The sequence below is a fragment of the Coptis chinensis genome, chromosome 4, assembly GCF_015680905.1.
Source record: "Coptis chinensis isolate HL-2020 chromosome 4, ASM1568090v1, whole genome shotgun sequence".
Taxonomy (NCBI): Eukaryota; Viridiplantae; Streptophyta; class Magnoliopsida; order Ranunculales; family Ranunculaceae; genus Coptis; species Coptis chinensis.
The window spans coordinates 23,618,581-23,643,234 of record NC_141459.1 but is presented as its reverse complement, the minus strand read 5'-3'; the positions used below and the strand labels follow the sequence as shown (position 1 = coordinate 23,643,234).

Here is a 24,654-nt window from a genome sequence, read left to right as displayed (position 1 = left end):
ATGCTTGAATCGTTAATATAGATATAGTCACATTCAATATGGAATTAAATATGAAAAACTAGGAACCTAATTAATTACTCTCCTTTATGTAATTCACAATGCAATTTAATTTTTACACTCACTGGAGTTCAATAGTTCTATCTATAGCCACCCATGGTATAGGTGTTTTGCTGGTATTGTGGCATTCCAACATGAGCTTGCATACCATTCCTAGCATATTGTTGCCACATAAACTGCTCGTCCATCAATAGCTTTTGCTTCTTCTCCATGTCAGACATCTGCACATAAGATGGTGGGGCCACTGATAGTGATGCTGCAAATGGGTCTGCATTCACCAGTTGTGCGTTACCGTCGGAGGTTGGCGGTGCTGGCAATGCCAACATTGGTGGTTTACCACTAGCCCCTAATGCAACACTACTTGCACTCCCTGTACCTGTTGGACAGTAATTAGTCAGTCCCATTAGTCAGATTGGACAAACAAAAAATATTAAATCGCTGTATCCTTGAAGCTGTTCCTTGGTGCACTTAAGCTTCTTCTATGGTAATAAAAACACAACAGAAAAGGCAATGCGAATTGACGTTCCGCCAGGAAAGACAAAGTTCAACATTACCTACTGAACCAGCCATTGCTGCCGCCACTGTTGATTGTTGGTACATGCCATCAAGTAACAGAGTATCAAATCCTCCCCCAAGACTCGCTTTCTGATTAGATAAATTGGTGGCTGTTTCAACCAATGCAGATTCCCAATCTGGTGTATCTTCAGGTTTAAATGCTTCCCATGCAGGCTTTGTTGCAACTGTTTCACTTCCACCATCAAATAGCGCCAAAGCCAACGTATCTCCTTGGTATGCACTTGTTATATTGTCGTCTCTTAAATCCAACAAGTCAGTTTGTTGCTGTGTGTTTTGGGCGTCAATTATCTCTGCCGTTATATCTTCTTGTTTGTCCTCTGCCTTTTGTTCTGTTTCCTCAACAAAACTTTCTGGTGGTGGTAAAGCCTTAATTGCATTCATATCTTCTTCAACAACTTCTTCGGTTTTTTCTTCATGTAAAGCGTCACTTATTTGTGTTTCCGGTGCCTTGGGAGGAACTTTCTTGCTCTGTGCCAAAATCGATTTGTCTCTTATAAACTCATCCATTATTTCAAGTTTCTTCTGCGTAATTTTCTCCACTTCTGGATAATCAGAAGACCTTGCAACTCCAACTGCTTTGCTCCAACCGTAGAAGTGCTCAAGTTCATCAAATTGTTTACTGATTCTAATGAAGACTTCATGGACTTTACCACAATCTGGGACTTCTAGCTCCATAAATCTATCAACTAAAATGCCCATTATCTCTGTTATGTCAAAGTATAGCTGGAAGCTCTCTTTCATTACTGGGTAGAGCGCAACAAGTACCACACGGTTGTTCTTTGCATCACCTGTTGATTGATAAATATAATCACATTAATAATAAGAAGCTATAAAAGCAGTGTACGTTTTGTGGTTGATGCTCAATACACCGATTAGCTGATGTCATACAAGCAAAAATTTCATAATGAAACACCAAGTCTTCAACTGAAACAAGGCATTCCAAGTCCAACTGTTTAAGAACTAATTATCAGATATGACACATTTGAAACACACCATTTAATTTGATCGTTCATTTGCATATAACTGACAACAAAAATCATGTGTATAACTGTTTAGTCCTTCCACACATCATATCTCCCTTACTGATTTGTAGCCTTAATTTTTATTTTTCATGTGATTCATTTTTTAGCCTATTACTTCTTTCGTTTAAAGCAAGCGCAGTTAACTACACCATTACATGAGTGTCAGCACATACCTGTTGGTCGGCATGCTAGAAGTCGTTCAAGAAGGCTTTGCAGATGTTGAGTCCTAGTGAAAATCTTCTCATTTTTCATCTCCCTCACCGGTGTACCTGTTGGCACAGTCGTAGCCATCTTTCCATCCTCATCCTCCTCATCTCCTCTATGACCATTATGTCGTCCCCGTCGACCATACATTTTAAACTCAAGTCGTTCATCAAGATACAATGCATACGTCCGTACAAATGCCGAATAGTCCCATGATCCAGATTGAGACGAGTCTCGAAAATCTGACATATTTAATAACCTAGTACCACGTCGTGTTGCAAATGAAATTTCTTGTTCATAAGCATTATCGCCATCATTTAGTAACCGATGAATCAACATTAGTGTCTTCAATGCAACTGTCCAGTTCCTTGTTTTGTTAAGTCTCCTTGAGATTGTGTTAACACATGAGCTAACATGCGCACGAGAGTAACATGTGAGACTCAATATCTCTCTTATGTATCGTTCATCGGCTGGATATTCTTCATGTCGCGTTGCTTTGACAATTGCGACATCGAGATCTGACAAAGATGTGCTGTTACTGACCTTGGCTATACTAATGGTAGTTTGGTCCTTGACTGCTCCTATGGCCTTCCGAAGAGCCATTGGTAAATATATATACGCGTTCCAAAGCAGGACTTTGGTAAGATATCAACCTGAAACAAAAAAAGTTACATATAGATTCTGCTACGTCCAAGTTTATGTTCACAAGCTAAAATGAGCGGCCACTTCTAGAATTAAATAAACACGCGCGTACAAGGATCGTTGATGAGATTATAAAACTCAATGGAATATTACTGTCTATATATATTAAACGTTTTCTATGCATGAAAGTATATATGAAACTTACACATCAAAATGTTTCCCTTGATGCAAACGTACACTGTAGAGACGAACATGAAAGAAGAAAATGGGAAGGAAAAGAAGAGGAGAAATGCAATATTGTCCTGTTTTCTCTTTCACTTCTCTCCTCTGTTTTTTTTTACCTTTTAACTAAACTTATCTTTAACCTCTAATTTTGGACTAAAAAAAGTAGGAGATTCAAAGGACTAAGGTTTTCCACGTGGCAAGTAGGTATTAGCTGATTTGTAAAAAGAACAAAAATAGTCGGTTCCAAATTTTCCCATTTCATTACTCGTTGACCGCTTGTTTTGCAACAAAACGTTTTTTACTTTCCAATTTTTTCCTTATTATATTTTATAATGACCAAAGTACCCTTTCACATGTTTCATTTTCAACCTTCGATTCCATCTAATTAATTCAACTTTGTCAAATATATGCTATTTTATTTTAATATGTTGGGTTTAATTTCTTTTTTGGAGATTCTTGGCATACATGAACTTAATTGAGCTACATATTCGATTTAGATATGTTTAATTTCATTATTTCTTTACTAACAATTTTAGGGGTTAAATGTCCACAGTTTTTATGGTTTGATGAAATGTCATAAGGAAACTAAGTACTAAACACACTAACTAGCTACTCAAAGATATAAGTGTTCGATGAAATGCCACTAAGAAATTTTAAGTGAACCCACCCGTCTCTTGTTTTTGGTTTAACGATCTAGTTTAAATTGGGATTTTATGCTTGGACTGTCTGGACTTTTGCTCGTTCTTCACTGTAACTAGTTAATCTTGATTCGTGAGTGAAAGTACCTGAGTATATGTTTTTTCACTTCTTGTTACAGTTGTTGCAACATCCGGTGGTATTTCAGCTTTATAGGTTTAGTCCATTATGGCGTTTTTAATAAGATCGTTGAGAAAGTTGGGGAGGTAAACTTGGCAGCTGGAAGAAAATAATCACTGGATAAATGCATTCCAATCAGTAAGGTTGTTATGGGAAGAGCGAAAAGAGGGCTTTATGCAGATCGTCATATTCAATATGGGAATCAGATTAGTGAAGATGGTGGCAACAAGTACTTTCTTCTCCTTTTCAAAGAAGCTTCCCTTCTTTTTTAGGATTGGTAATTGTTTTTGTTTGTTTTGTTATTTGCGGTCTTGATTTTGGCTATAGGTTATTACATTTTTATTAAGCATCATTACCCTCTCTGTAATTCAAAAATAACGTTAGAAATTTTAATTGTTGTAATTGCCTTGTGGAATTGTGGTTTGTTGAGGCGAGGTTATATAGAAGTTATTGACTCAAAAGCTTTAGTAAATAAAACTATCTCTTGAGTTCCTTCCAATTGAGGGTTTGATAATCATATGGCAAATGAATGTATCAATGTTCTTTTTGTGAATTATGATGACCAATAAATATATGAAGTATTCCTTCTAAATATGTTGATTTGTTAGTCATTCCCTGGCCTTCTGTCAAGTCCTTTGGAATCCTCAGCCTCTGTGTTTACTCTTTTATTACCTCCTGGTCCAGCGTACATTGAACTTGAGTAATGAAAAGGCAAAGAAAGATACATTTCCATCACCTATTTTCCTAGGGTTGACCTCTTCAGACATGAACGATTAGTGTCAATTTATGCAAAAGGTACCAGTCTAAGATCCCTACTGCAACAGTTGCATTAGGGATGCTTTGACGGTTGAGATATTAGGCATTTCATGCAGTAGGCCCGGTTTCAGCTGTAGAATGGTTTCAAGCTTGACAGTTGCTTTAGGGGTGTTTTTACAGTTGCAATATTCGATATTACATGCAATTGATCTGTCCGCCCATTTCCACTTGTAGAATGCTTTCTCCCCCTTTTTTTTTTAACGCTTTCCTGGTTGTTTGGGGGGATAATGCAGATTGCCAAGAAAACATTATTTGCCATCCAAATGCTTAGGTGCCCAAAATTGAAATTCTGCCCCAGCTCCATTTGAAAGAAGTGCGGAACTCGTGTTGCTCTTTAGATGTTCTTCAGGAGGTGTCATTAAATCATTAATGTTGTTATTATTATTTCTATGATTAAAGAAAATGTATTTAGGAGAAGAAAGAATACTACACGAGGGAAGATACCAACTTCTAATACAACATGACATATTATCTAATGACCTAAGACATTCAAACTATGGTTGACAGTTGACACCACCTGGGCCTTCTATTGTATGCTACCTAGCAATAGGGAGAGCCTATTTCTTCGTAGTGTTGTTGGTTTGTAGATCATGTGTATTGACTGAATGGGTGCTTGGTGTTTTCTTTTCCTTTTTGACTTTCCCAAATTTTGTTTGACTATCTAGAATCTAAACAGAGCCTGTATTTTCAGTTTTTCTGGCAAAATCCGAATTAGCGCAGATTCATTTGATTCTGGAATTCTTCTTATGAAATTAGAATTCCAAGTCATGGGAAAAGGTTGAGGATTGGAAATTGTTTGCTCAATCATATGCTTATGATGATGATAGGTCCAGGCAAACTTGGAAGCCAAACATACAGGAGAAGCGTCTCGTCAGCTACACCCTTGACCGTCATATCTGCATAAAGGTTTCTACACATGCGCTTAAGTGCATTGACAAGGCAGGTGGGATAGACGAGTTTTTGCTGAAGACACCCTACTGCAAGATGGACACAGAAATGGGTTTATTCTGGAAGGCCAAGATGGAGAAGATGTATGAAAACTCAGGCAGATGGAGGACGGAGAATCAGATGCTAGTGTGGTTAATTCAGTGGCAGTAGCGTCTAGGATTCAGGAATGGGCATAGAGTTCGAAGTAAGCAAGACAGACGGTGAAATTGAAAATCCATATATGTTTGTGTATGGGCAAACAGGCACTACCATATTTTCACATATCAATTATCTGCCATGCAGCATATAATCTAATTTTTCTCGAATTTTGGGGTGTTAGAAGTCATCTGAAACGGAGAATATCTAGTGAAATGCGTTACTAGATAAAACTCATTTTACTTTGTGGGCATTATGATACTGTTAAGTCTTCTTTGTGGCTGAGGTAGGTAACAGGGCTTTAAATCAGGTTTTCGCTAGCCTGATATATTTGTAGTGTTAGCCTCGTTTACAGGTGTTTTATTTTGTAATAATCCAGATCTGGTGAGGGTCTGCAGACTGCCCTGCCTATTTAGAGCTTTGCTTTCTGAGAAAACAGACAGGTGCTATTTGTAGGTATCAGACATTCTTTCTTGTATAATAGTATTGTCGTCCCAAAAACGCTTTGATTAAACAAACAACATCGAATCAGGTTTTGACTTTTTGGGAGGACGATCTTGAAGCCATGGAGATCATCATACAGAAAAATTAACAGACCCTTGTCCAAAAGAAGATCTTTCTCCTTTATGTAGGGCTAATCGAATCACAGCGAAGGTGCAGCACATCCAATAGCTAAACGGGCTTGTCTCGTGAGAGCCCACAAAGATGACTCTTCTATTATCTATCTCATGTGATGAATTAAAAATAAAATAATAGTAATTGAATATTACTGTGGTCATATCAGAAATTCAAGGGTCAGATATATCGGTCAATATCAAAGTTTCAGCCTTGTACAAAAGCAAAAGATAAATCGGGCTACAGTCAAAATACATGTCAACAAAGCCTGCATCAAAGATCAATTCCCTTTTCAACTCGACTCCGCAATAATTATAAGTACTAAATTTTGTTCTAGACAAAGTTGATTGTACAATAAGGACGACATGTAGGAAAGAGATATAGTTCGGCATTTTATTCTTCATCCAGTATAATTTCAATAGAAAGATATTTAGAACATGTATTCAAATTCTTTGTAGATGAGTTTGTTAGTTTTATCTTCATTTCTCCTTTTAGAGTAGGATTTTGTATTAAGTCACTCTCTTACCTTCTAATTATATATGTTGCTCTTTGATGCACTAAATATGAGTCGTAAGAATGTTATGTCCAAATTTGCTCATCAAAGTTATATTTTTCAACAAATTTGCAAAATTAGCTTAAACATCTCACGTGAAGCCTAAGATTTAAGGGATTGTAAATCTGTAATTTACTAGATCCGTATACGGCTTGATTAAATGGTCATGTAAGTTGATCATCTTAGAAAATGACTTATACTAGAAATTTGGATATATAACAATAAAAACATAGATTCCCATCATTAGAAGAGAAGGGTCCAGGAGAATCAGTTTCTTTAACATAAAGGAACAAAGAAATTGTTTGGTACGCGGCGAAACTATTGCTTCAATTATACTGAGAGGAAATGGTTTGCATTCACCTACATATAAATGTACACATTTCAATCAAGTAGAGATCTAAGGAAGGATGAGACTTGAGAGACCCATCATTGGAAGGTTAACATCATAATGCAGCTTTTCCTTAATTCCTAACACTAGCATAAAAGGACACGGCATTACAATCAATTAAGTGCAGAACATGGAAACTGTGAATATGGGATGCCGAGCAACGTTTTGTTATCTTCGGCAACGATTCTTATGTGATGGAACCATAGTTCGAGATTTCAAAATCGCCGGAATTCCGATCATGGAACACACAAACAAGGAATGGTATCCTAGAATTTGTGATGTATGGTTATCATTAGAGCAAGTCCAATGGAAGTCCAATGGAGGGATGCTAAAAGGTGCCACATAGGCTTTTTAGCAGGCAAGCCATATTTAGCAATCCAAAATAAAAAAAAACCATTTCAATCACATTTTTTAGCAGCTATTAAGTTCGGGAGACAGACAGCAGAGTTTATACCATCTGTTGCAATTTAACGTACAGATGGAAGAGTTTATGCCGTCTGTTGCAATTTAACGTAACTCTGCCGCATGTACACTCTAGATGCTATAATATATGAATCTCTTCTCAATTCACTCTTTCAATTCCTCAATCTCTCACTCTTCTTCTCTCTTCACTCTCAAAAACCAAAACCAAAAACAAAAACTAAATAGGGCAATTCAAACATAATAATTAAGAACATTAAGAAAATAAAAAAGAATATAATGAGAACATAATTAGGAACATTAAGCAATCCTTCAATTGATGAAGCTTGTTTTATTATTCAAACTTTTCAAAAGGTAAACAAAACATTATGAAAATAAAATAGAACATTAAAACAGAGGCATCAATCTTTATCCTCATCATTTGCCTCATCATCTTCATCTTCATCTTCATTTTTATCCGTTATTCTTACCCTTTCATAACATTATGGGTCTCAAAGACATTCATCATCATCTTCTTCTTCTTCTTATTTGTCTATTTTTTTCGTCTGAATACTCACTGGTAGGGCAATCCGACCAATGAGACCATTCGGGAATAGCCATGAAAGCAACTAAAGAAAAGAAGAAATATGTGAGAGGAGATATTGTTTTTTTTTTTTTTAAATTTTGTTTATAAAACACAAGCTAGTTAATCTCATATAGTTTGAGAATGGTTTTATATAAGCAAAAAGTTGTAAAAGCGATGAAATTTAATGGTGATTAGTAAGAAAACGCGAAAATTTAATAGTGATTAACAAGAAAACGAAAAACTTCATGGTGATTATCAAGAAAACGATAAAACTTAATGGTGATTAGCAAGAAAACGAGGAAAGTTATCGGGGTAGTGGAAAATAAATTTCTTGGTTATCGTACATAAATTTTAGTGGAAAATAAATTTCTTGGTTTCTCGGGTTTTATGTCTGCCCGGTCTGGGCAGAGTTTACCGTCCGTCCATTTAATTAAAACATGAGACCCGGGCGGGCGTAGTTTTACGCCGCTGCGTATATAAATAACCAACAAACGATAAAACTATGTCGTCCGGTATCCCTAAACTTATTATGGCGGTTGTTAAAGCGAAGGTCTTAACTTTGGTTGGATTTTTGACTCCTTCCAAATTTAAAATCCTTCCTGGCATCCCATTGGAATAACATTTTTGTAGGCTGGAGTGCTATATTTGCCTTTAGCAGTCCATTTAGCCCTCCATTAGACTTGCTCTACAGGCTAATTAATCCTGTTATCAAACTATTAATTTATCTTATTTAAACATCATCAATATCTTGAACTTCAAATGAAATAATGCTTACTTGCTGATCAGAGCGGAAACAAAGAGTGTGATTTGGAAGTTGTCACTTGTCACCAACCACCAAAGTGAAGTTAAAATAAACATCCAAATCAGAACTATCAGAATCAAGAACACATTCAAGGGCGTGATCTTCCATCTCTTCATACGCGTATATACAGATTAAAGACACACGTACACAAGCTAGGCAGGCTGCTGTAGGCAAATAAATCCAAGGGCTTATGATCCCACAACATTTTGTTGCTTTTCATTCAGTACCTAATTAATGTGATTCTAATTTCTGATGTGATTATGTGAAGTCACTCACATGTACACGTATGTACAACAATGATTAGTACCATGGAATATGTTAAGCATGGTATCGATTTACATTAGACATTTTCGGACCACAAACCAAAAAAGAAACTGAACCGACCCAGTTACATCTAAAAAATGATGTCCTAATAAGACATCAAAGTGACATAAAGAGGGAAGAGATTCCCTCACTGCTCACAAGTTTTAAACGGTTCAGCTGTAACTAACACTACACACTCTCTCTATAACAACCCACGTTATTTTTCACCACCACCACAACTAACAAACTCTCAAAATCTCAATTACCAATAAATAAATTTGGGTTAAAATCTGATGCGTTAAGTTTTCCACACACACTTGTCTATATAAACACACCTTCTCACTCCAAACACACACACACAAACAAAAGCTTTTCTTCATTTCTCTGCTTCTCTGTTTCTGAATTGAAGAAACAAAAAAAATGGAGATTGCTCATTTCTTGTTCGGAATCTTCGGTGGGTTCGTTATTTCTCTTCCATGGCTTCTCTTCTCTTCTAATAATCTAATATTAATATTAATCTTTTTCCTAAACAGGGAATGCTGCTGCTCTGTTTCTCTTTCTTGCACCAGTGTAATAATACAGCAAACTAATAACCCCATTCATTTCTTTTCTTCACCGAGTAATTATATTCTTTCAAATAACTCGTCTTCATGTTTTTGTTTCTTACAGAATAACATTTCGAAGAATCGTGAGAAGCAAATCAACTGAACAGTTTTCTGGTGTGCCGTATGTAATGACTTTGCTCAACTGTCTACTCTCTGCATGGTGAGATTATCATTTTACCTTTTTACCCTTCTTTTTTCCTTTTTCTGTTTGTTTTTATTCAAGAAAGGTTATGATTGTAATTTGACGTCGTTCTTTTAGTCGGCCCTGTTGTTAACACGTGTATCCGTCTTTTTACGTGAATTTACATAATTATCCTTTGATTAATTAACTGTTTAGTTATATAGTTGTTAGTGAATCATGTGCCTATCAAAATTGTGTATTGGCCTATTTCTTTTGAAAATTGATGATTTTGTGTGGCATATAGGTATGGGTTGCCATTTGTGTCACCACACAACATTCTGGTCAGCACCATCAACTTTACAGGTGCAACAATTGAATCAATATACGTAGTGATGTTCATCATATACGCACCCAGGAGAGTTAAGGTGAGGATGGGGATGCTCCTCACTCTGGTACTTGCGGTTTTCTCATTGGTCGCGTTGGTATCTGTATTCGCATTGGATGGTCAGACTAGGAAGCTCTTTTGTGGATTTGCTGCTACCATTTTCTCCATTGTCATGTATGCTGCACCTCTATCAATCATGGTAAAGGTTATTACCAAGCTACGCACACAGGTGCATTAATTACTTTTGGGTCTGGATAGTGTGGATTACGACAATTTGGATGGTTCAGGGTACTTGAGGTCGTTTTCAAGTTATCGATCTAGTACGTACTTCTTTGAATTAATAAGCTTCCAACTTACAAGTGTGCATGTGTCTCAAGGTCTATTTATGAACATCTCATATGCTAGAGCTTTCTGGTCCTCATTCCAGTTCACTGCATTAGTTTGGCACAACTGCACAAGTACAGTTTGGACGGCTTCAATAACTTTTTGGATAATACAATGTTCATTTGAACGATATGAATAAATTGATTGATTAGTAATTTGTCGTGAACTAATAAAGTACATGCTCTATAAGTTCCAGTTTCGTAACTCATAAAAATTCCTGATTAACTGTCGACTTAGCTCAGAATATTACATGTTTTATATATATTGAAGTCTTGATGAATACATATGTGTATTAGATAACCGATCACTTTGAACTTGCAGACATTGGTGGTCAGGACAAAGAGTGTTGAATTCATGCCATTCTTCCTGTCCTTGTTTGTGTTTCTCTGCGGGACGTCCTGGTTTGTCTACGGTCTTCTTGGTCATGACCCTTTTGTCTATGTAAGTAACTTTTACCATAGCCATTTTGAAAAATGATTTGCAATTTTGTTAAGTGTTGTGAGTTTCTCTTATGTTCTCATACCGACGAGAAATTTTTCATCCTGGAAGTACTGTACGTGTGACCCCTTGTTTCTGAAGAATGGGATTATGAACATAAATGACTTTGTCCTTTTCGAGGCCGGTGCCCTCTTTTTGCCGCAAAATATTTCGAAGAATTCCACATCAACAAGTGGATATAACATCTTCGATCTAGTTTGTGCCACGTCAACTTTACACAAAGAATTCGAATTTCATCACAACTTGTCCTTGTGTGAAGTTGACGCGGCCTTGAATTAACATAGATCAAATGCCAATGGTGCAGAGTTTCCCCACTAGTCAGGGCACACCGAACCCACTCTTACTCTCAGGTTCTCAGTATGTGGCTTCGCATTGAATACTAGACTTCTCCACAGAAGAACACAGTATAAATCTTACTATTTGCGACTCCTGTAAAAGTTTTTTGAAATGCTACCCATTTTTGACTAATCGGCATATTGTTTAGTGGTGCATGAGGTATAGTAGGATTGCCGCACTGTCTAAGATTTTGATTCTTTCTGGTTAATCAGGAAGGATTTAAGTAAACTAATCTCATAATTATGGTTGAGTTTATTGATTGGGTGCAATGATATGATGTTACAGGTTCCCAATGGATTTGGATGTCTTCTAGGGACATTGCAGTTGATTCTATACGCCATCTACAGAAATCATAATAAACCCAGTGGACCCAGCAAGGCAACTACCTTCAACTCCATTGCTGCTGATGATGCTAACAAACTTGAAATGGGTCTCGGCGAAACTCGCCAAGTGAACACCGCCACCACACCACCTTACTCTCAGCAAAATGGTCACGTCTAGGAATGAATATCTACAATCATGACACTTACTGCCCTTGTTCCATCTTACGCTACGCAAGTTTTGGCAGATTCCTCTGTTTTTGTGTTCTAGTGTGTTGCTATCACGTTACATTTGTGTTATGTACAAAGGATGCTCAACCATAATATTCTGTGTTAGAGGTTCAGAATTAGTACAACCATAGTTCTGGATTCAGTTGAAACCGTTTCCAAGACTCAGTTTTATCATTGTTCAGTTAGATTACTTTCAGTACATGTTCAAGTATGGAATCTGTTTACAATTAGCCCATCACAATGTTTACCAAGGGAATTTAAGGAGCAATAAATGTTAAAAGATCATAAATATTATTTGGAATCTTTGATTTCCATCCGCTTTACTTAGAACAAAACTATCAATGATTAATTAGGATGAAGTATCATAGATGGGAGTCATGGAGAGTACAATAATGAATGGCTAGAATCAAACTCTGAAAACAATTCCTTACTTTATTCCTATCATCACGAATGAATAGATCGATGTACAAACATAGATGAAATATATATACTATCTATCCAGTGGACGCTTGAGGGAAACACTCGTAAGCTTCCTGCCGCTTCTAATACATATGCATATAGACTTGATATATATCCTTTGCTATGGCTTGTGCATCCTTGTTTATTCCAGCCAATCCTTTTCTTGAGAATCCAGCACAATAGAGCCCATTTGAACCTTTCCAGTGGTCTGGGATTTTGTTTTGGGCATCCCTTCCTTATCAAGTAGGAAATCGTAGTCCTGCACGTGTGTATACACACAAACGTTAAGTAGGGTCTAAATTTAGCAGTTCCCTGCCAAAAGAGGAACAAAAATTAAAATCAATGTAATACCTTGAGCCAGTAATTAGCAGTGCTTCGGTAACCAGTGGCGAAGATAATAGCCTCAAATTTGTGGGTCTCGCCATTTGCAAACTCCGCGCCGTTCTTAGTTATGCGGGATACGGCAGGACGTACCTGATAATTATCATATTATTTCAAATAAAAATCTGTCTACCACTATTTTCAGATGAAATTATCTAATTGTTCAATTTGATCTGCTGTTTTAAAAAAGAGTTGGTATTAAGAGAGGGTAGTCTCAAACATGTGAGAGTTTGCACTTAATCACTAATCACTAGATACGGCATACATACAGATATATAACAGGAGTATGAATCTCGAAGTTTAGTGCATCCCATGGTAACAAACGTTTTGTTAGGTACCGTACCATCACTCATTCCAAAAACAAGGAAGGAAATTTTTTATAACTCTGTTAATGAGTACCTTGATTTCTCCTTTTGCAATCTTATCCATAGTCCCAACATCAACAACAGGAGTTCTGCCAGTTGTGGTTTTGATATAAAAGGGTCCTTTGGTAGGTCGATGAAGACCCTGCTTACTCAAATCCCCATACCATAAGTTAGCCATTTTCATGATCAGACTGTCCACCCAATCCACTGGAACATACGTCAGCAGTTGCATGCCCAAACGAACCATTTCCTTGCTCAGAGCATGAAACTGCATTATGTAATACAGACACATTAACATGATTAGTTTCTGTAACATTTAACATTATACATTCACGAAAATTAGTTCATAAGCAATCAAAAGTCTCCCCTTTGTACAACTTCAAAATTTAAAATTTACTCCTTGGGGCTTAAAAACGTAGACACATCAGCGTCTAAGAAAACTCATTCTTCTGATTTTGGACATGTTCCTACAATTGTTCGAAATGTTTATGACACTAATTAACAATATTAGAGATTCAGTATCAAGTATCAACATATATTAGTTTTACATTAATCTTAACAAACAATGTGGTGTCTTATCCAATTTAGCTGAAAATGTAAACATAATTAAATTTGATAATTTCCATTAATTGTAAATAAATTACCATAATTTCATTATAGAGTTTTATCATTGAAAGTTTGACCATATGAATTTTGACATTATGCAAATTTCCATTAATCTCACCAGAATTTATTACTGCTTTATCCAGATACAATCCTGCTTTCCCGCCTTATACAGAATGACAGGAAATTTAAACATTCCTACTTTCCCATTATGTACCCCGTAAATTAGAGGATGTTTCAAGTACTTGGTAGTTGGTAAGTGTTTCCACCACTTAAAATCTACCAAAAAGGATGCAAATTCCGTTGTCAGCCATTCAAAACTGTGGAAATTTACCACTATTTGCATCCTTTGATAAGAATTTTGAACGTCGAAACACTTATCTAGTAATTAGGAACATCCTATACAGTTCAAAAACATTCCTAACGTTGCTCACATCAATCAATCGGGAAAAAAACATAAATAATATAGAGAAACACGGTCAATACTTACAGGAGTTTTAATTACAATTGAGGTGCGTGCTCCATGGTGATTGAGATCATAAGCAATCTCCATCCCGGAGTTCCCTGAACCAACAACTAAAACATCTTTGTTGTTGTATACAGAGCCTGACCTGTATTCATTTGAGTGCATTTTATCTCCGACGAAATTCTCTACACCAGGAAAGTAGGGGATAAATCCCTTGGCGTTTTCTCCAGTTGCCACAACTAAAAAATCTGCTACGTAAACCTCAACCATATTAGAAATGGCGTTTTTTGCCACGATTCTCCACTTGTTGGTGCACACTTCATAGGACGCGGACTCGACAAATCGACGATACTTGGGATGTATTTTGAAATTTGATGCATACTCATCAATATAACTAATAAATTGATCCTTGGGTACGTATGTCGGTGCATTGTGTGGGAATGGCATGTGAGGGAGGGAGCAAAATTCTTTGGCAAGATGGAGTTTCAAGCGATCGTATGCTCTCATTTTCCATAAAGAAGCACAACAATCCTCTTTTTCAAGAATAATGTTAGGAATTGAAAGAGTATTCAAGCATGCAGATGTTGCAAGGCCTGAAGGACCTGCCCCTACTATCACAACCTTTACTTCTTCCATGCTAACAAATGCTCACTTGTATTTTATTTTTATTTTTTGCTAACTTAACAATGCTATATTTTTGAAAAAACAATGTCCTGCATTTATAATGGTTTTTGCAGAAGAAAGCGAATCTAAATAAATCTTCAAACATGGAACCAATATTATTAGCATCAAATGTAGAAAACAACCTTATTCTAAATACAGTGAATTATTTAATTATTTTGCTATTAGATATTTAGATAGAATTGGTAAGGGTTATATCCATTCGAAAATTATATAGATTCTTGACTTAATATGGCTTCAGTAAAATCTGATTCTGATCATTAAATTTCCATACACTGAATCTAGCCTGCATCCCATTCTTTATACAACACTTTATATGGTTTATCTTTCACCAAAAAACAAAACGGCAATATATTGTCTAGCTTCTGTATTGGAGCAAATCTTGCCCCTCAAAAGGTTTGTTTAATTAACTTTCGAAATTTTCCATACGAAAGAAACTTTACCCGGTAAAACTTATGGGGTGTTTGGACTTTGGATAAATACATTTTTTTTCGCCATAAATGTGTTTGGGTCACAGTTTTTCAAAAAATATCTTATTGGCCAAAAAATAATTTTTGTCCTCATTTTTTTTTGTTGGCTAAGTTAGCAAATTGTATTGTATTAAATGGAAAGAAGATTCCAAAAGGTTACCTTAATTAGGATTATATTTCCTAATTAACTTTAATCAAATCTAAACTACACAAAGTTTGGTGAATCCCACTTGGAAATCCATATGGGTTTTCCTGGGTACAGAATTTGTTCTAGTAAGTTTAGGGACAGGCTATTTGCTGCAACTTGGTCAGCAGAGAAATTAACTTCACACTATGTATGTGAGATCATTAAATAATTCAAAATTCTTTTACAAGCCTCCCATCGAGATCGATCTCACTTCCCATGGAAGTTCTAATGGGCCAAAAGCTATGATTGCTGCCCCTGAATCTGACTCTATCCATAGATTGTATGAACCTTGTCAATGGCCGCTTCTATAATTTTTATAATTCCCATCACTTCGGCCAGATAGCTTGTCGTGGTTCCTATGTTATTGCATAACACCAACAAGATCTCACTGTTAATATTACGATAGACTGCCCCATAACCAGCTTGTCATGTGAATCCCCATAACCAGCTGGCACTTTCTATAATTCCCATTTACAGTCTCTGATTCTATGCAATTTTGGAAATTTCAGCGCCAAATTCCATCTTTGAACAACTTCTTTATCTGAGTGCCAGTTGTGCCCTTAAAAAATAGCTTTTGTGATAAACATGTTTTAGCTAATTATTGATTAAGGGGTCGTTTGTTTTTTTGAGCCTCTGAATTCTGAATCTTTGAATCTTTGAATGACCCACCTTCCTCTTTGAATCTTTGAATCTTGAACTTCGAGAAAAACATGTTTGTTTTCCTCGAATGACCGACTCACGAATCTTTGAATATAAAATCATTTAGACATTTTACCCCTTGCAATCTATTTTGAACACTAACTTGATTACTTGTAAAACCAAAGAGTTAAAAATGGATTTGAGCAATTTCTTTTGTTTATTCAACATTTTGACCCTAAAAAGACTCATATAGTAATATGAGATAAAAAAAATACTAAAAATATAAACATAAATAATAGTTCAATAACCATAAGGTCATCTATAAAATTTGCATACCAAGTTAAATGACATTACAAGTAACTCCAAAGTTCGCTCTTGTAAACTTGATCATATATGCCCATTAAACAATTGTTCGCAATTTGATCACGCAAGTTGATAATGTACTCATGTGCCTCAGTCCAAATGTGTGATTTATACTTGGTGGTGCTTCTCCGTGTCGTCGAGTTAATTGAAGACCTCAACCGAATAGTCACATTTTCTTTTTCATATCGCTTGAACAATCGATCATCATCATCAATGGCCACGCAACGGAGAAAATTGTGTATTGCCATGCATGCTACAACAATTTGAACTTGTGTGCGAAAACTATATGGAGCCATCTTCTTCAATATCTTGAATCTTGCTTTCAAGACACCAAATGTTCTCTCAATCACATTTCTTAGCGAAGAATGTGCCTGATTAAATTTCTCTTCTTTGTTTTTTAGGATCTACTCACATCGATTAAAATCTGCCAACCAATACCTAGCATTCCTATAAGGACACATAAAGCCCCTAGTATGTGTGTATGCAGCATCACACAAGTAATACATACCTACAATAATGAGACACATAAATATGTAAACCAAAAATATATATTTGATCGGTGAGGTTGTTTTGATAATGCACTTCGTGAGGCAATGGAAATCCGTTTTTCAGGCCACCTTAATGTCTCATTTAATACACGAGCATCATGTGCAATCCCTTCCCATCCAGCCATCACATAAGTAAATTTCATATCAAAATCACACACACCAAGAACATTTTGGAAACAATCCTTACCTCCTCTTCCTCGAAAGGGAATTTGCTTATCAAGTAGAATGTGTGCATCTACTAATGTACCATCCAAAGCTCCAATTGCTCCTTTAAATGGTCCTCTCTTAAGATTTGTTGGTAATGAGATCCACCTTTATGAATAACCCCATCAAACGGCGGATCAATTATCATCTCCTTTGAGAAATGGAGCATTGCCACTAGCACCTCATGAAAACACTTACTAATGGTTTGTGTTGAATGTTGAAATCGATCCACTATTGATCGATTTCGCTTATTGTGACCAATAGTCATTAAAAACATAGCTATTTTTTCCTCTACATCAATATGTTTACTATCATGAAGCCATTCCCTTTGCTGAAAGTGATCACATAGCATAATGAAGGCAGGCTTCTTCAACCTTAACATGTTAAACATATGTGTGGAAGTTCCATGTAGAAGCTCTTGTACATACATTTTCCCAGTAAGCGCGGATATGCATATCTTCTGCCTTATACGCTTACGCTTTGTTGAAAGCCATGTGAATATTATGATTAAATACACTAATAACCATTGTCGTTGTGTCATTTTCCCTGAATTAAAATAATAATAATAAATAAATAAATCAAATTAAATTAAATATTAACCTCAAAGTAGCAAGTTTATAGCAACCATAAGCAATCAAGTCAACAAAAATACTCATAAATGTTGAGTCATAATAACCATAATATGGCAGTAATCCAAGTCAACAAAATATAAATACGATAGTCATCCAAATAATTAACGCTGCAAAGATTATGTCATCCTAGAAGTAATATTCTTCAGGAATTGGATCTTAAGCCTATTTTCTTGAAGATTCAGAAGTTTCTTGTTATGAGAAGCGTGGAGGGAAAGAGCTTCCAAGGAGTTAAGATAAAGAGAATCATCTAGCAAACCCAAAACATATAACTCTTGCACCTGCGCATCACCTTCATCCACAAGCTTCTTGTCTCCCATGGTTTCAGCCTTCACCATCTCCACAAGCTCCCCAATACTCTTAACAAGAGGATCTGTTGGCTCAATCGAATCTCTCTTACGTTTTTGTTGCGAGCTACTTACATCACTCTTTGCTCGTGATGTAGTCGGAACCTGTCTTTGGTTAGGTGGTCCATCTGCTGGAGTATTCTGTACATATGTAGGAGATTCTTCATTATCAGATAGGATATCATGAGAAGGATTATATTGTGTGTCATCCATGGGTACATCCTGTGATGTGTAAGGATCATAGTCCCCACAAATTGTGACATTAGGGAAGTAATCGACTCCATGAATCACGGTTATCCTCATCTCCATCACTTTCAATATTCTCAACCTTTGCAACATCATCATTGGGGATTAGGTCATTGGAATTGGATGCTTGTGATTAAACATTTCATCACCGAGGAAGCTAGGGTGGGCTCAAACAAGGATTCTAACAACTCCCTATTCATCAACGGAGCATGCATGAATTGTCCCGTCAACGGATATTTCTGTTTATAGCAAAAAAAAAAAAATCAAATTAAACAAATAAAATAATATGCATACGCTTATATAACTTGTATGAACAAAAAATGTGGGTTTCTACCTCAATTAAGTCGTCCCAAACTTCATCCGGGAATTCAAAGACACCTCCAACAAAATCGACTCCGTGTCCCGTCCGTTTTGATAGTAACCTCCATGCCGCATATTGCTTTCGGAGATAATCCCATTGGTTCTTGAGTTGCCTTTGTGTGTATTGGACATTGTAATTCTTGCTCATTTTTTCATTAATCTTAGTCCATGACTCTGATTTTAATGAAGTTCCACTAAAGCCTTTATTATTAACCTCGTCCAAACACATTTCGATGAAACATTTTTTCCACGTATCATCAGTCTTTAACCTAAGATTTGGAGCAGATTTCTCAACCACTTCCTGAGTTGTTTTTTTCTCTTTCTTAACTCTTGGAGTTAATTTTTCCTTCCGAGGACCCATACCTAATGTCACTCATTAGCCATTTAAATGAATTTAAAGTAATGCCCACTAATAAAATAAAAAAAATACATAGAAGCATAGATTTAATGCAGTTTGAATAAAACAAATATTTACACAATCTACTCACTAAGAATAAATCAAGCTACTTTTAACTTTTATTCTAACTTCTCATTACAGCTAGTGGAGAGTTTCTCAACTTCCTAAGAGTATTCATTCAAGACTTCAAGGTACGTATCAAAAAAAGACTTCAAGGTACGTATTTGGTAGAAGTCTAAACTATCGAACTCTACTGCATCTTGTAGATCATATTTGTATATCATATGGTGAAATCCCTTAACAAGTCAGCAACTTTGGGAGTTCATGTCAATTACACCATTAACTTCTCCAAACATTTCACCACCCTTCTCCCTGTTAAGAATGCACATAATCATTGCATCTCTATATACCTATGGACTAAAATTCCTACAAATTACCTTACATTGGGCTAATAACGATCCATATTCTATATTTCTATGATCTCAGTTCTCTGACTCCACAAGATTCTCATATGAAAACACATGAACATATACCAAAAACAAATTCTAAGCACTTTAAAGCACCAATAAATTCAAAATTACTCGCATAATTTCTTTTTGAAAATCCTTACACAGTGAGTTTATAGATTCTAATCATACAAAGATCAAAAGTCTAAGTACATAAATAAAGTAACATCAACCAGTGATCATAGTACCAGCTCCTTCATCAGTAAGAACTTCAGTAAGTAAAGAATGTTTTACCCTTCCATCATCAACATTGCCCTCTCTTTGAAATAATAAACATCATCAACATTGCCCTATCTTTGAAGCCAGGCATTAAGAGTTTTAGGACACAATAAAATAATAAGAAGGAACTAAACAAATTGAAAAAGTGCGACTTATTTATATTTTTTAATTGAACTACTTGAATCACGGAAGTTTTCCTTGGAAAAGTCCGGCACCTAAAATGTGAGGAAAGGTTAATTCCATCTCCAAGAGGTTTTACTAGAATTTTCAAGGGTCCCCTAGGTGCTTGCCTTGTCCACTAATGTTTGTGCCACCTTTATGCAATGTAAATTCAGATCATGCATGCCTGCTGATCTTTTTTCGGATTTCAGTTGCATATCCAACTGCTCACAACCATAGGCGATGGACTACAGAAGATTATCTTATTAGCTCAAGAGTACTTCAGTAGGTTTCATGCTAGCAAGCGATCTAACACAACAATTTACCTTCGGAATCATTCCACCAGCTACCTTCCCGTCCTCCACTATCCTCTTCACACCCTTAATATCAATTTGCTTCACCAAAGTACTAGGATCATTCTTATCTTCTAAAATCCCAAAGAATATCGGTCAACAATATCAACTTTTAGGCCCCAAGTGCGCTTGCTATCTCTCCGCCACAAGATGATCGGCATTAATATTAAAAGTCTACCCATCCTCATTATTAAGCCCGCGGCGCAATCACGGGGAATAACCCCAAGTATCAACAAGTGGGCGTAAAAAGCGGCGCATCAACTCTCACAATGTAAGCCCACAAACCCAGTCATGTATAGATTTCGCCTAGCGGTTAGTAAATAACCATCTATTCCGGCCAAGACCAACCGCCGTTGCACTTTATTAATAAGTGAAACTAAACCCTTATTAACCTTCCCACAAGTACCATCTCTGCGACGATTTCCATAGTCGCGGCGTCCGTAGCGAAGACCATTAAGAAAAATGAGGGTTGAATGTTAACTTTATTCAGCCAAATATTGATTTCTGGACCACCCCCCATGAACTAAAACAGGTCTAATACCAACACAAGACAACAAAACAAGGTCTTCTTTGTACACATACTGCTCATACTTTTCGAAGTTGTTTCCAAACAATACCATCTTATTCAAATTTTCTGGACGCCAATTTGCCCGCAATAGATTGTCATACAATACTGCCTCACAATGTGGCATGAAGAACATTGTTGGCTTCACAGCTTGTCTACGTCCTTGCTCGTTTACCTTGAGCACAGTACAACGTTATAACCCAAAGCTTCCAATGCATTGGTTTCTGTTGTCGAAAGAACTAGGTCAAACACCTCAATGTCTCCAATCCAATCAAACTTTCTCTTAATCAAGATTGCAAAAGACAACTGCAACCTAGGACAATCATATGACTCAATGCTGCCAATACCATAAATCACCATCTGCATTTTAGTTTCAGAACCCAATATCCTTAAAAAGTAGGTAAGCACTTCAAGTGTTTCCATTTGATCAAGAAAAGTTGTGTAGAAATCAGAATTGTTCTAGCTATATATATATGTGTATATCATGAGAATGTATTCTGCGTGAACTCCTACTTGATTATGAACGGTACTGGAGGATATATAAAAAGAACTTAACAAAAAACAAAAACATCTTTGCCAATAAAAAAAACAACAAAAACACAAAAACAAACAGATATATAAACGGTATACACAACAAATATTAAGAATGGATCAAAGATAAATAGAGTAGAGAAATCAGTATTTGCTAGAAAAAAAAAATTGATAACACACCATTTTTACGTACCTAGTTATTATAGAGCAAATGACCAAAAAGTGGGAGAAGATGATCGAGTTACGTTGTGGGGGTTATCAAGTTATGGAAGGGTAGAGAGAGTTATGAAGTTATGGAAGGGTAGAGGTGGAAACCTAACTTGAGCAACTCTTTCTTCAGCATTCAGTGAGAAAAGAAACGCGGAATGCTGAAGTCGGTTTGGACCTTTGAATGCTGAAGACTCCTAGAAAAACAAACAACTTACCTTTCGCTGAAGGCTGAAAACTTAGTATTCAGCGGTGCTGAATGCTTAAAAATAAAAAAACAAACAACCCCTAAGTAATTTTATTTCTTTCTGGTGCTGAAGGCAAAGTGTTGTCCCGATTTATCTCTTCAACTTCCGTCGGTTATTGCTTTCGGCCCGGGGTTGCGCCTTTATGTTTCGACTCCTTGTATGCCTATTTTTGTTTTTATTTTATTACTCCTTATTTCCATCTATTATTATTATTACTATTATTAAGTAAATAAAACAAAAAAACGCTCACGGGTAGATTCAAACCGTATCTACAACTCCAACTCCAGTATACCATTAACGTTCATATGTCTAGGATTACATCTATTTTAATTATATATTTTTCAAAAATAAATAAATAAATAAAACAAAACAAAACATTATGGACAAAAATATAATGATAGCTGGTTCTAACGAGTTTGTTTTTAGAATGATAAGATTTGTTATTTAGAAAAAAAAAAAAAAAAAAAAAAAAACACTTGTGGTACCGCTTGTTGCACGCTTATTTATTTGTAAAACTCATTATCATTATCAATAAAATTTGCACTTGTTAAAAAAAAAAACTATAAAAAATATACTTATTCAAAAATTGATTTTACAATAAATAATATTTTTAAAATTACTTTTTTGAAAAATTGAAAAATTACCCCCTTATATTTTTCCACGTTAAATATATTCAGACCCCATTTCCATATGCACAACTTCGTGCAAAAAATAAAGCTTTAGTTTAGTTTTTTTTTTAAGGTTAACCTAGATTAGGTAGACCTTCACCATATTTTATTGAACAATATTTTAGTTTTTTTACTTATTAAGGACGTGTGTTTTTAAGCTTAACGTTTTGTCATTGAATACTTGTTGCGGATAAACACTTAAATTCGAAATCATAAGATTTTCGCAAGTGCCTAACTGCAACACGCTTTCTCAAAAAAAAAATTTGAAGGGAAATATTTCCAAGAGTAAAATAAAAAAATTCTTATGAATTTTCGAGCAATCAAGCAAGGTTAGTATGAAAAGCCTTAACATAAACCATACGTCATAATTTCATACTGAATTAACAATAAGTTTGATTTTCAATTACAAATAAAAGTAACATAAATTAATTTTTGTTCTGATGTGGCTATATTTCGAAACTTGTCGCATAACACAAGTACACAACTACTGTGCTATGCTGCAACAGTAACAGTAAATATTACAACAGTAAGATTTGCTACTTGACTATCTCTTTTTCTTCACCAAACGCAAACAACTAATCAAACCCACCAAAAAGAAAAAATTCATAAACTCGCTCATTTCGAATACAAACAATAAGCAAAACAAAAACCGGCCCACACCCCCTAATCACTCGTACTCTCCGATAAACAAAAAAAACACATCCCCTAATTTATCTCCTTCTCCGTCTTTTTCTCTCTCTCTTTATCGTACCGATATATAAATGATAAAAAAATATATAAATAATAAATGGCAGAAAATTCCGTTACTTCTCGACAAAACTATGAATTATTCATTAGGACGAAGTAGCATAGATAGATGGAGAGTACAACAATGAATGGCTAGAATCAAACTCTAAAAACAATTCCTTAATCTCTACACTATATGATAGCCGGGTTTGTAGGAACCACACTTCTCAACCGAACAGTGTATTTATAATCTCTCAATTTTAAGATTTTAGAACCACCTCCCTACGTTTATTTAAATCATATCTCTCCTATTTATTAATTATAATTAGCTCCCTGATCTCTATTAAAATTGAACCACCTCTTTTTTAAATAATTTTAGGATAGTCTTCTTAATTTAAAAGCTAAAATTTATGTATAGGAATTGTATATCTTCCCCATTTTTAAAAAATTGTTTATCTTTTCTTAGTGAGAGATTCACAAAAAATTGTTTCTCTTTAGTTTTTTTAACAATTTTCATTTTAGTTCTTTACAACTTGACGAACTGATGCGTAGCACAGGACACATGCTAGTAGATTATAATAGCATCATCAACACATTGTTAAAATCCGGCTGTGACGCGTCAACACTTTTTTAGCTAAAATCGGTTGTGACGCGTCAACACTTTTTAGCTAAAATCGGCTGTGACGCGTCAACACTTTTTAGCGATAGAAATGGTCAAATAAATGTTACGTACCAGCGTAAAATTTCTAAATTTCGTATTTCGATTTTGCACGACACAAGTTGTCCTGTCCAGACAAAAAGTTTTTTGTAAACGGCAAAAGTTGTCCCGTCCATCATTTCTCTCCATTTCTGTGGTGCCAAACCATTTTCGTTCCCATCATTTTCCTCCATTTTCTATGTTATATATCAAATCAATCAATAGTCAATCATCCATATATTTTTCATTTCTTCATCTCCTCTCATCACCATAAACTTTTTATATTTTGTTATAGGTTCTAGTAGTCATAATAGAAATTGCTGCGAAAGAGTAAGTGAACTGATTTTCGACGACGATGATGAAACTGCTGCAATTGTTCAAATGCAAAGTCATACAATTGCAATGACGTCAATAATTTTGGCTATCAACACTTTATCTGTACCAAGATAGGGTGGATCTGTTA

At 35.7% G+C, this 24,654-nt stretch overlaps 2 protein-coding genes, 1 long non-coding RNA gene and 1 pseudogene across 3 annotated transcripts; 2 read left to right on the top strand and 2 right to left on the bottom strand.

Annotated features, from left to right (window-relative positions):
* Positions 1 to 7: 7 nt before the first annotated feature.
* Positions 8 to 2,840, bottom strand: LOC147502754 (putative clathrin assembly protein At1g03050). The gene is made up of 4 exons (XM_086607593.1): positions 2,707 to 2,840; positions 1,829 to 2,512; positions 612 to 1,421; positions 8 to 433 (listed from the first exon to the last, which is right to left on the bottom strand). The coding sequence occupies exons 2-4, from the start codon at positions 2,460 to 2,462 to the stop codon at positions 138 to 140; spliced, it is 1,740 nt and encodes a 579-aa protein (XP_086463719.1). The 5' UTR covers positions 2,463 to 2,512; positions 2,707 to 2,840; the 3' UTR covers positions 8 to 137.
* Positions 2,841 to 3,680: 840 nt separating this feature from the next.
* On the top strand, positions 3,681 to 5,900 carry LOC147502753 (uncharacterized). The gene is made up of 2 exons (XR_015221788.1): positions 3,681 to 3,819; positions 5,050 to 5,900. It is a non-coding gene; the product is annotated as an uncharacterized LOC147502753 (long non-coding RNA).
* Positions 5,901 to 9,252: 3,352 nt separating this feature from the next.
* On the top strand, positions 9,253 to 12,268 carry LOC147502752 (bidirectional sugar transporter SWEET1-like). Its single transcript, XM_086607592.1, has 6 exons — positions 9,253 to 9,541; positions 9,621 to 9,657; positions 9,757 to 9,852; positions 10,118 to 10,397; positions 10,904 to 11,023; positions 11,702 to 12,268. The coding sequence occupies exons 1-6, from the start codon at positions 9,508 to 9,510 to the stop codon at positions 11,915 to 11,917; spliced, it is 783 nt and encodes a 260-aa protein (XP_086463718.1). The 5' UTR covers positions 9,253 to 9,507; the 3' UTR covers positions 11,918 to 12,268.
* A 21-nt stretch (positions 12,269 to 12,289) lies between these two features.
* LOC147502751 (putative indole-3-pyruvate monooxygenase YUCCA10) lies at positions 12,290 to 14,877 on the bottom strand (annotated as a pseudogene).
* Positions 14,878 to 24,654: the final 9,777 nt, after the last annotated feature.

What these genes read in the sequence shown, in the direction of transcription:
- LOC147502752 (XM_086607592.1), top strand. Translation starts at nt 9,508, where the DNA reads ATGGAGATTGCTCATTTCTTGTTCGGAATCTTCG. An exon ending in TTTCTTGTTCGGAATCTTCG is followed by an intron (nt 9,542 to 9,620) that starts GTGGGTTCGTTA and finishes TTTCCTAAACAG; the next exon opens with GGAATGCTGCTGCTCTGTTT. An exon ending in GTCATGACCCTTTTGTCTAT is followed by an intron (nt 11,024 to 11,701) that starts GTAAGTAACTTT and finishes ATGATGTTACAG; the next exon opens with GTTCCCAATGGATTTGGATG.
- LOC147502754 (XM_086607593.1), bottom strand. Translation starts at nt 2,462, where the DNA reads ATGGCTCTTCGGAAGGCCATAGGAGCAGTCAAGGACCAAACTACCATT. An exon ending in TCTAGCATGCCGACCAACAG is followed by an intron (nt 1,422 to 1,828) that starts GTATGTGCTGAC and finishes ATCAATCAACAG; the next exon opens with GTGATGCAAAGAACAACCGT. An exon ending in AGCAATGGCTGGTTCAGTAG is followed by an intron (nt 434 to 611) that starts GTAATGTTGAAC and finishes ACTGTCCAACAG; the next exon opens with GTACAGGGAGTGCAAGTAGT.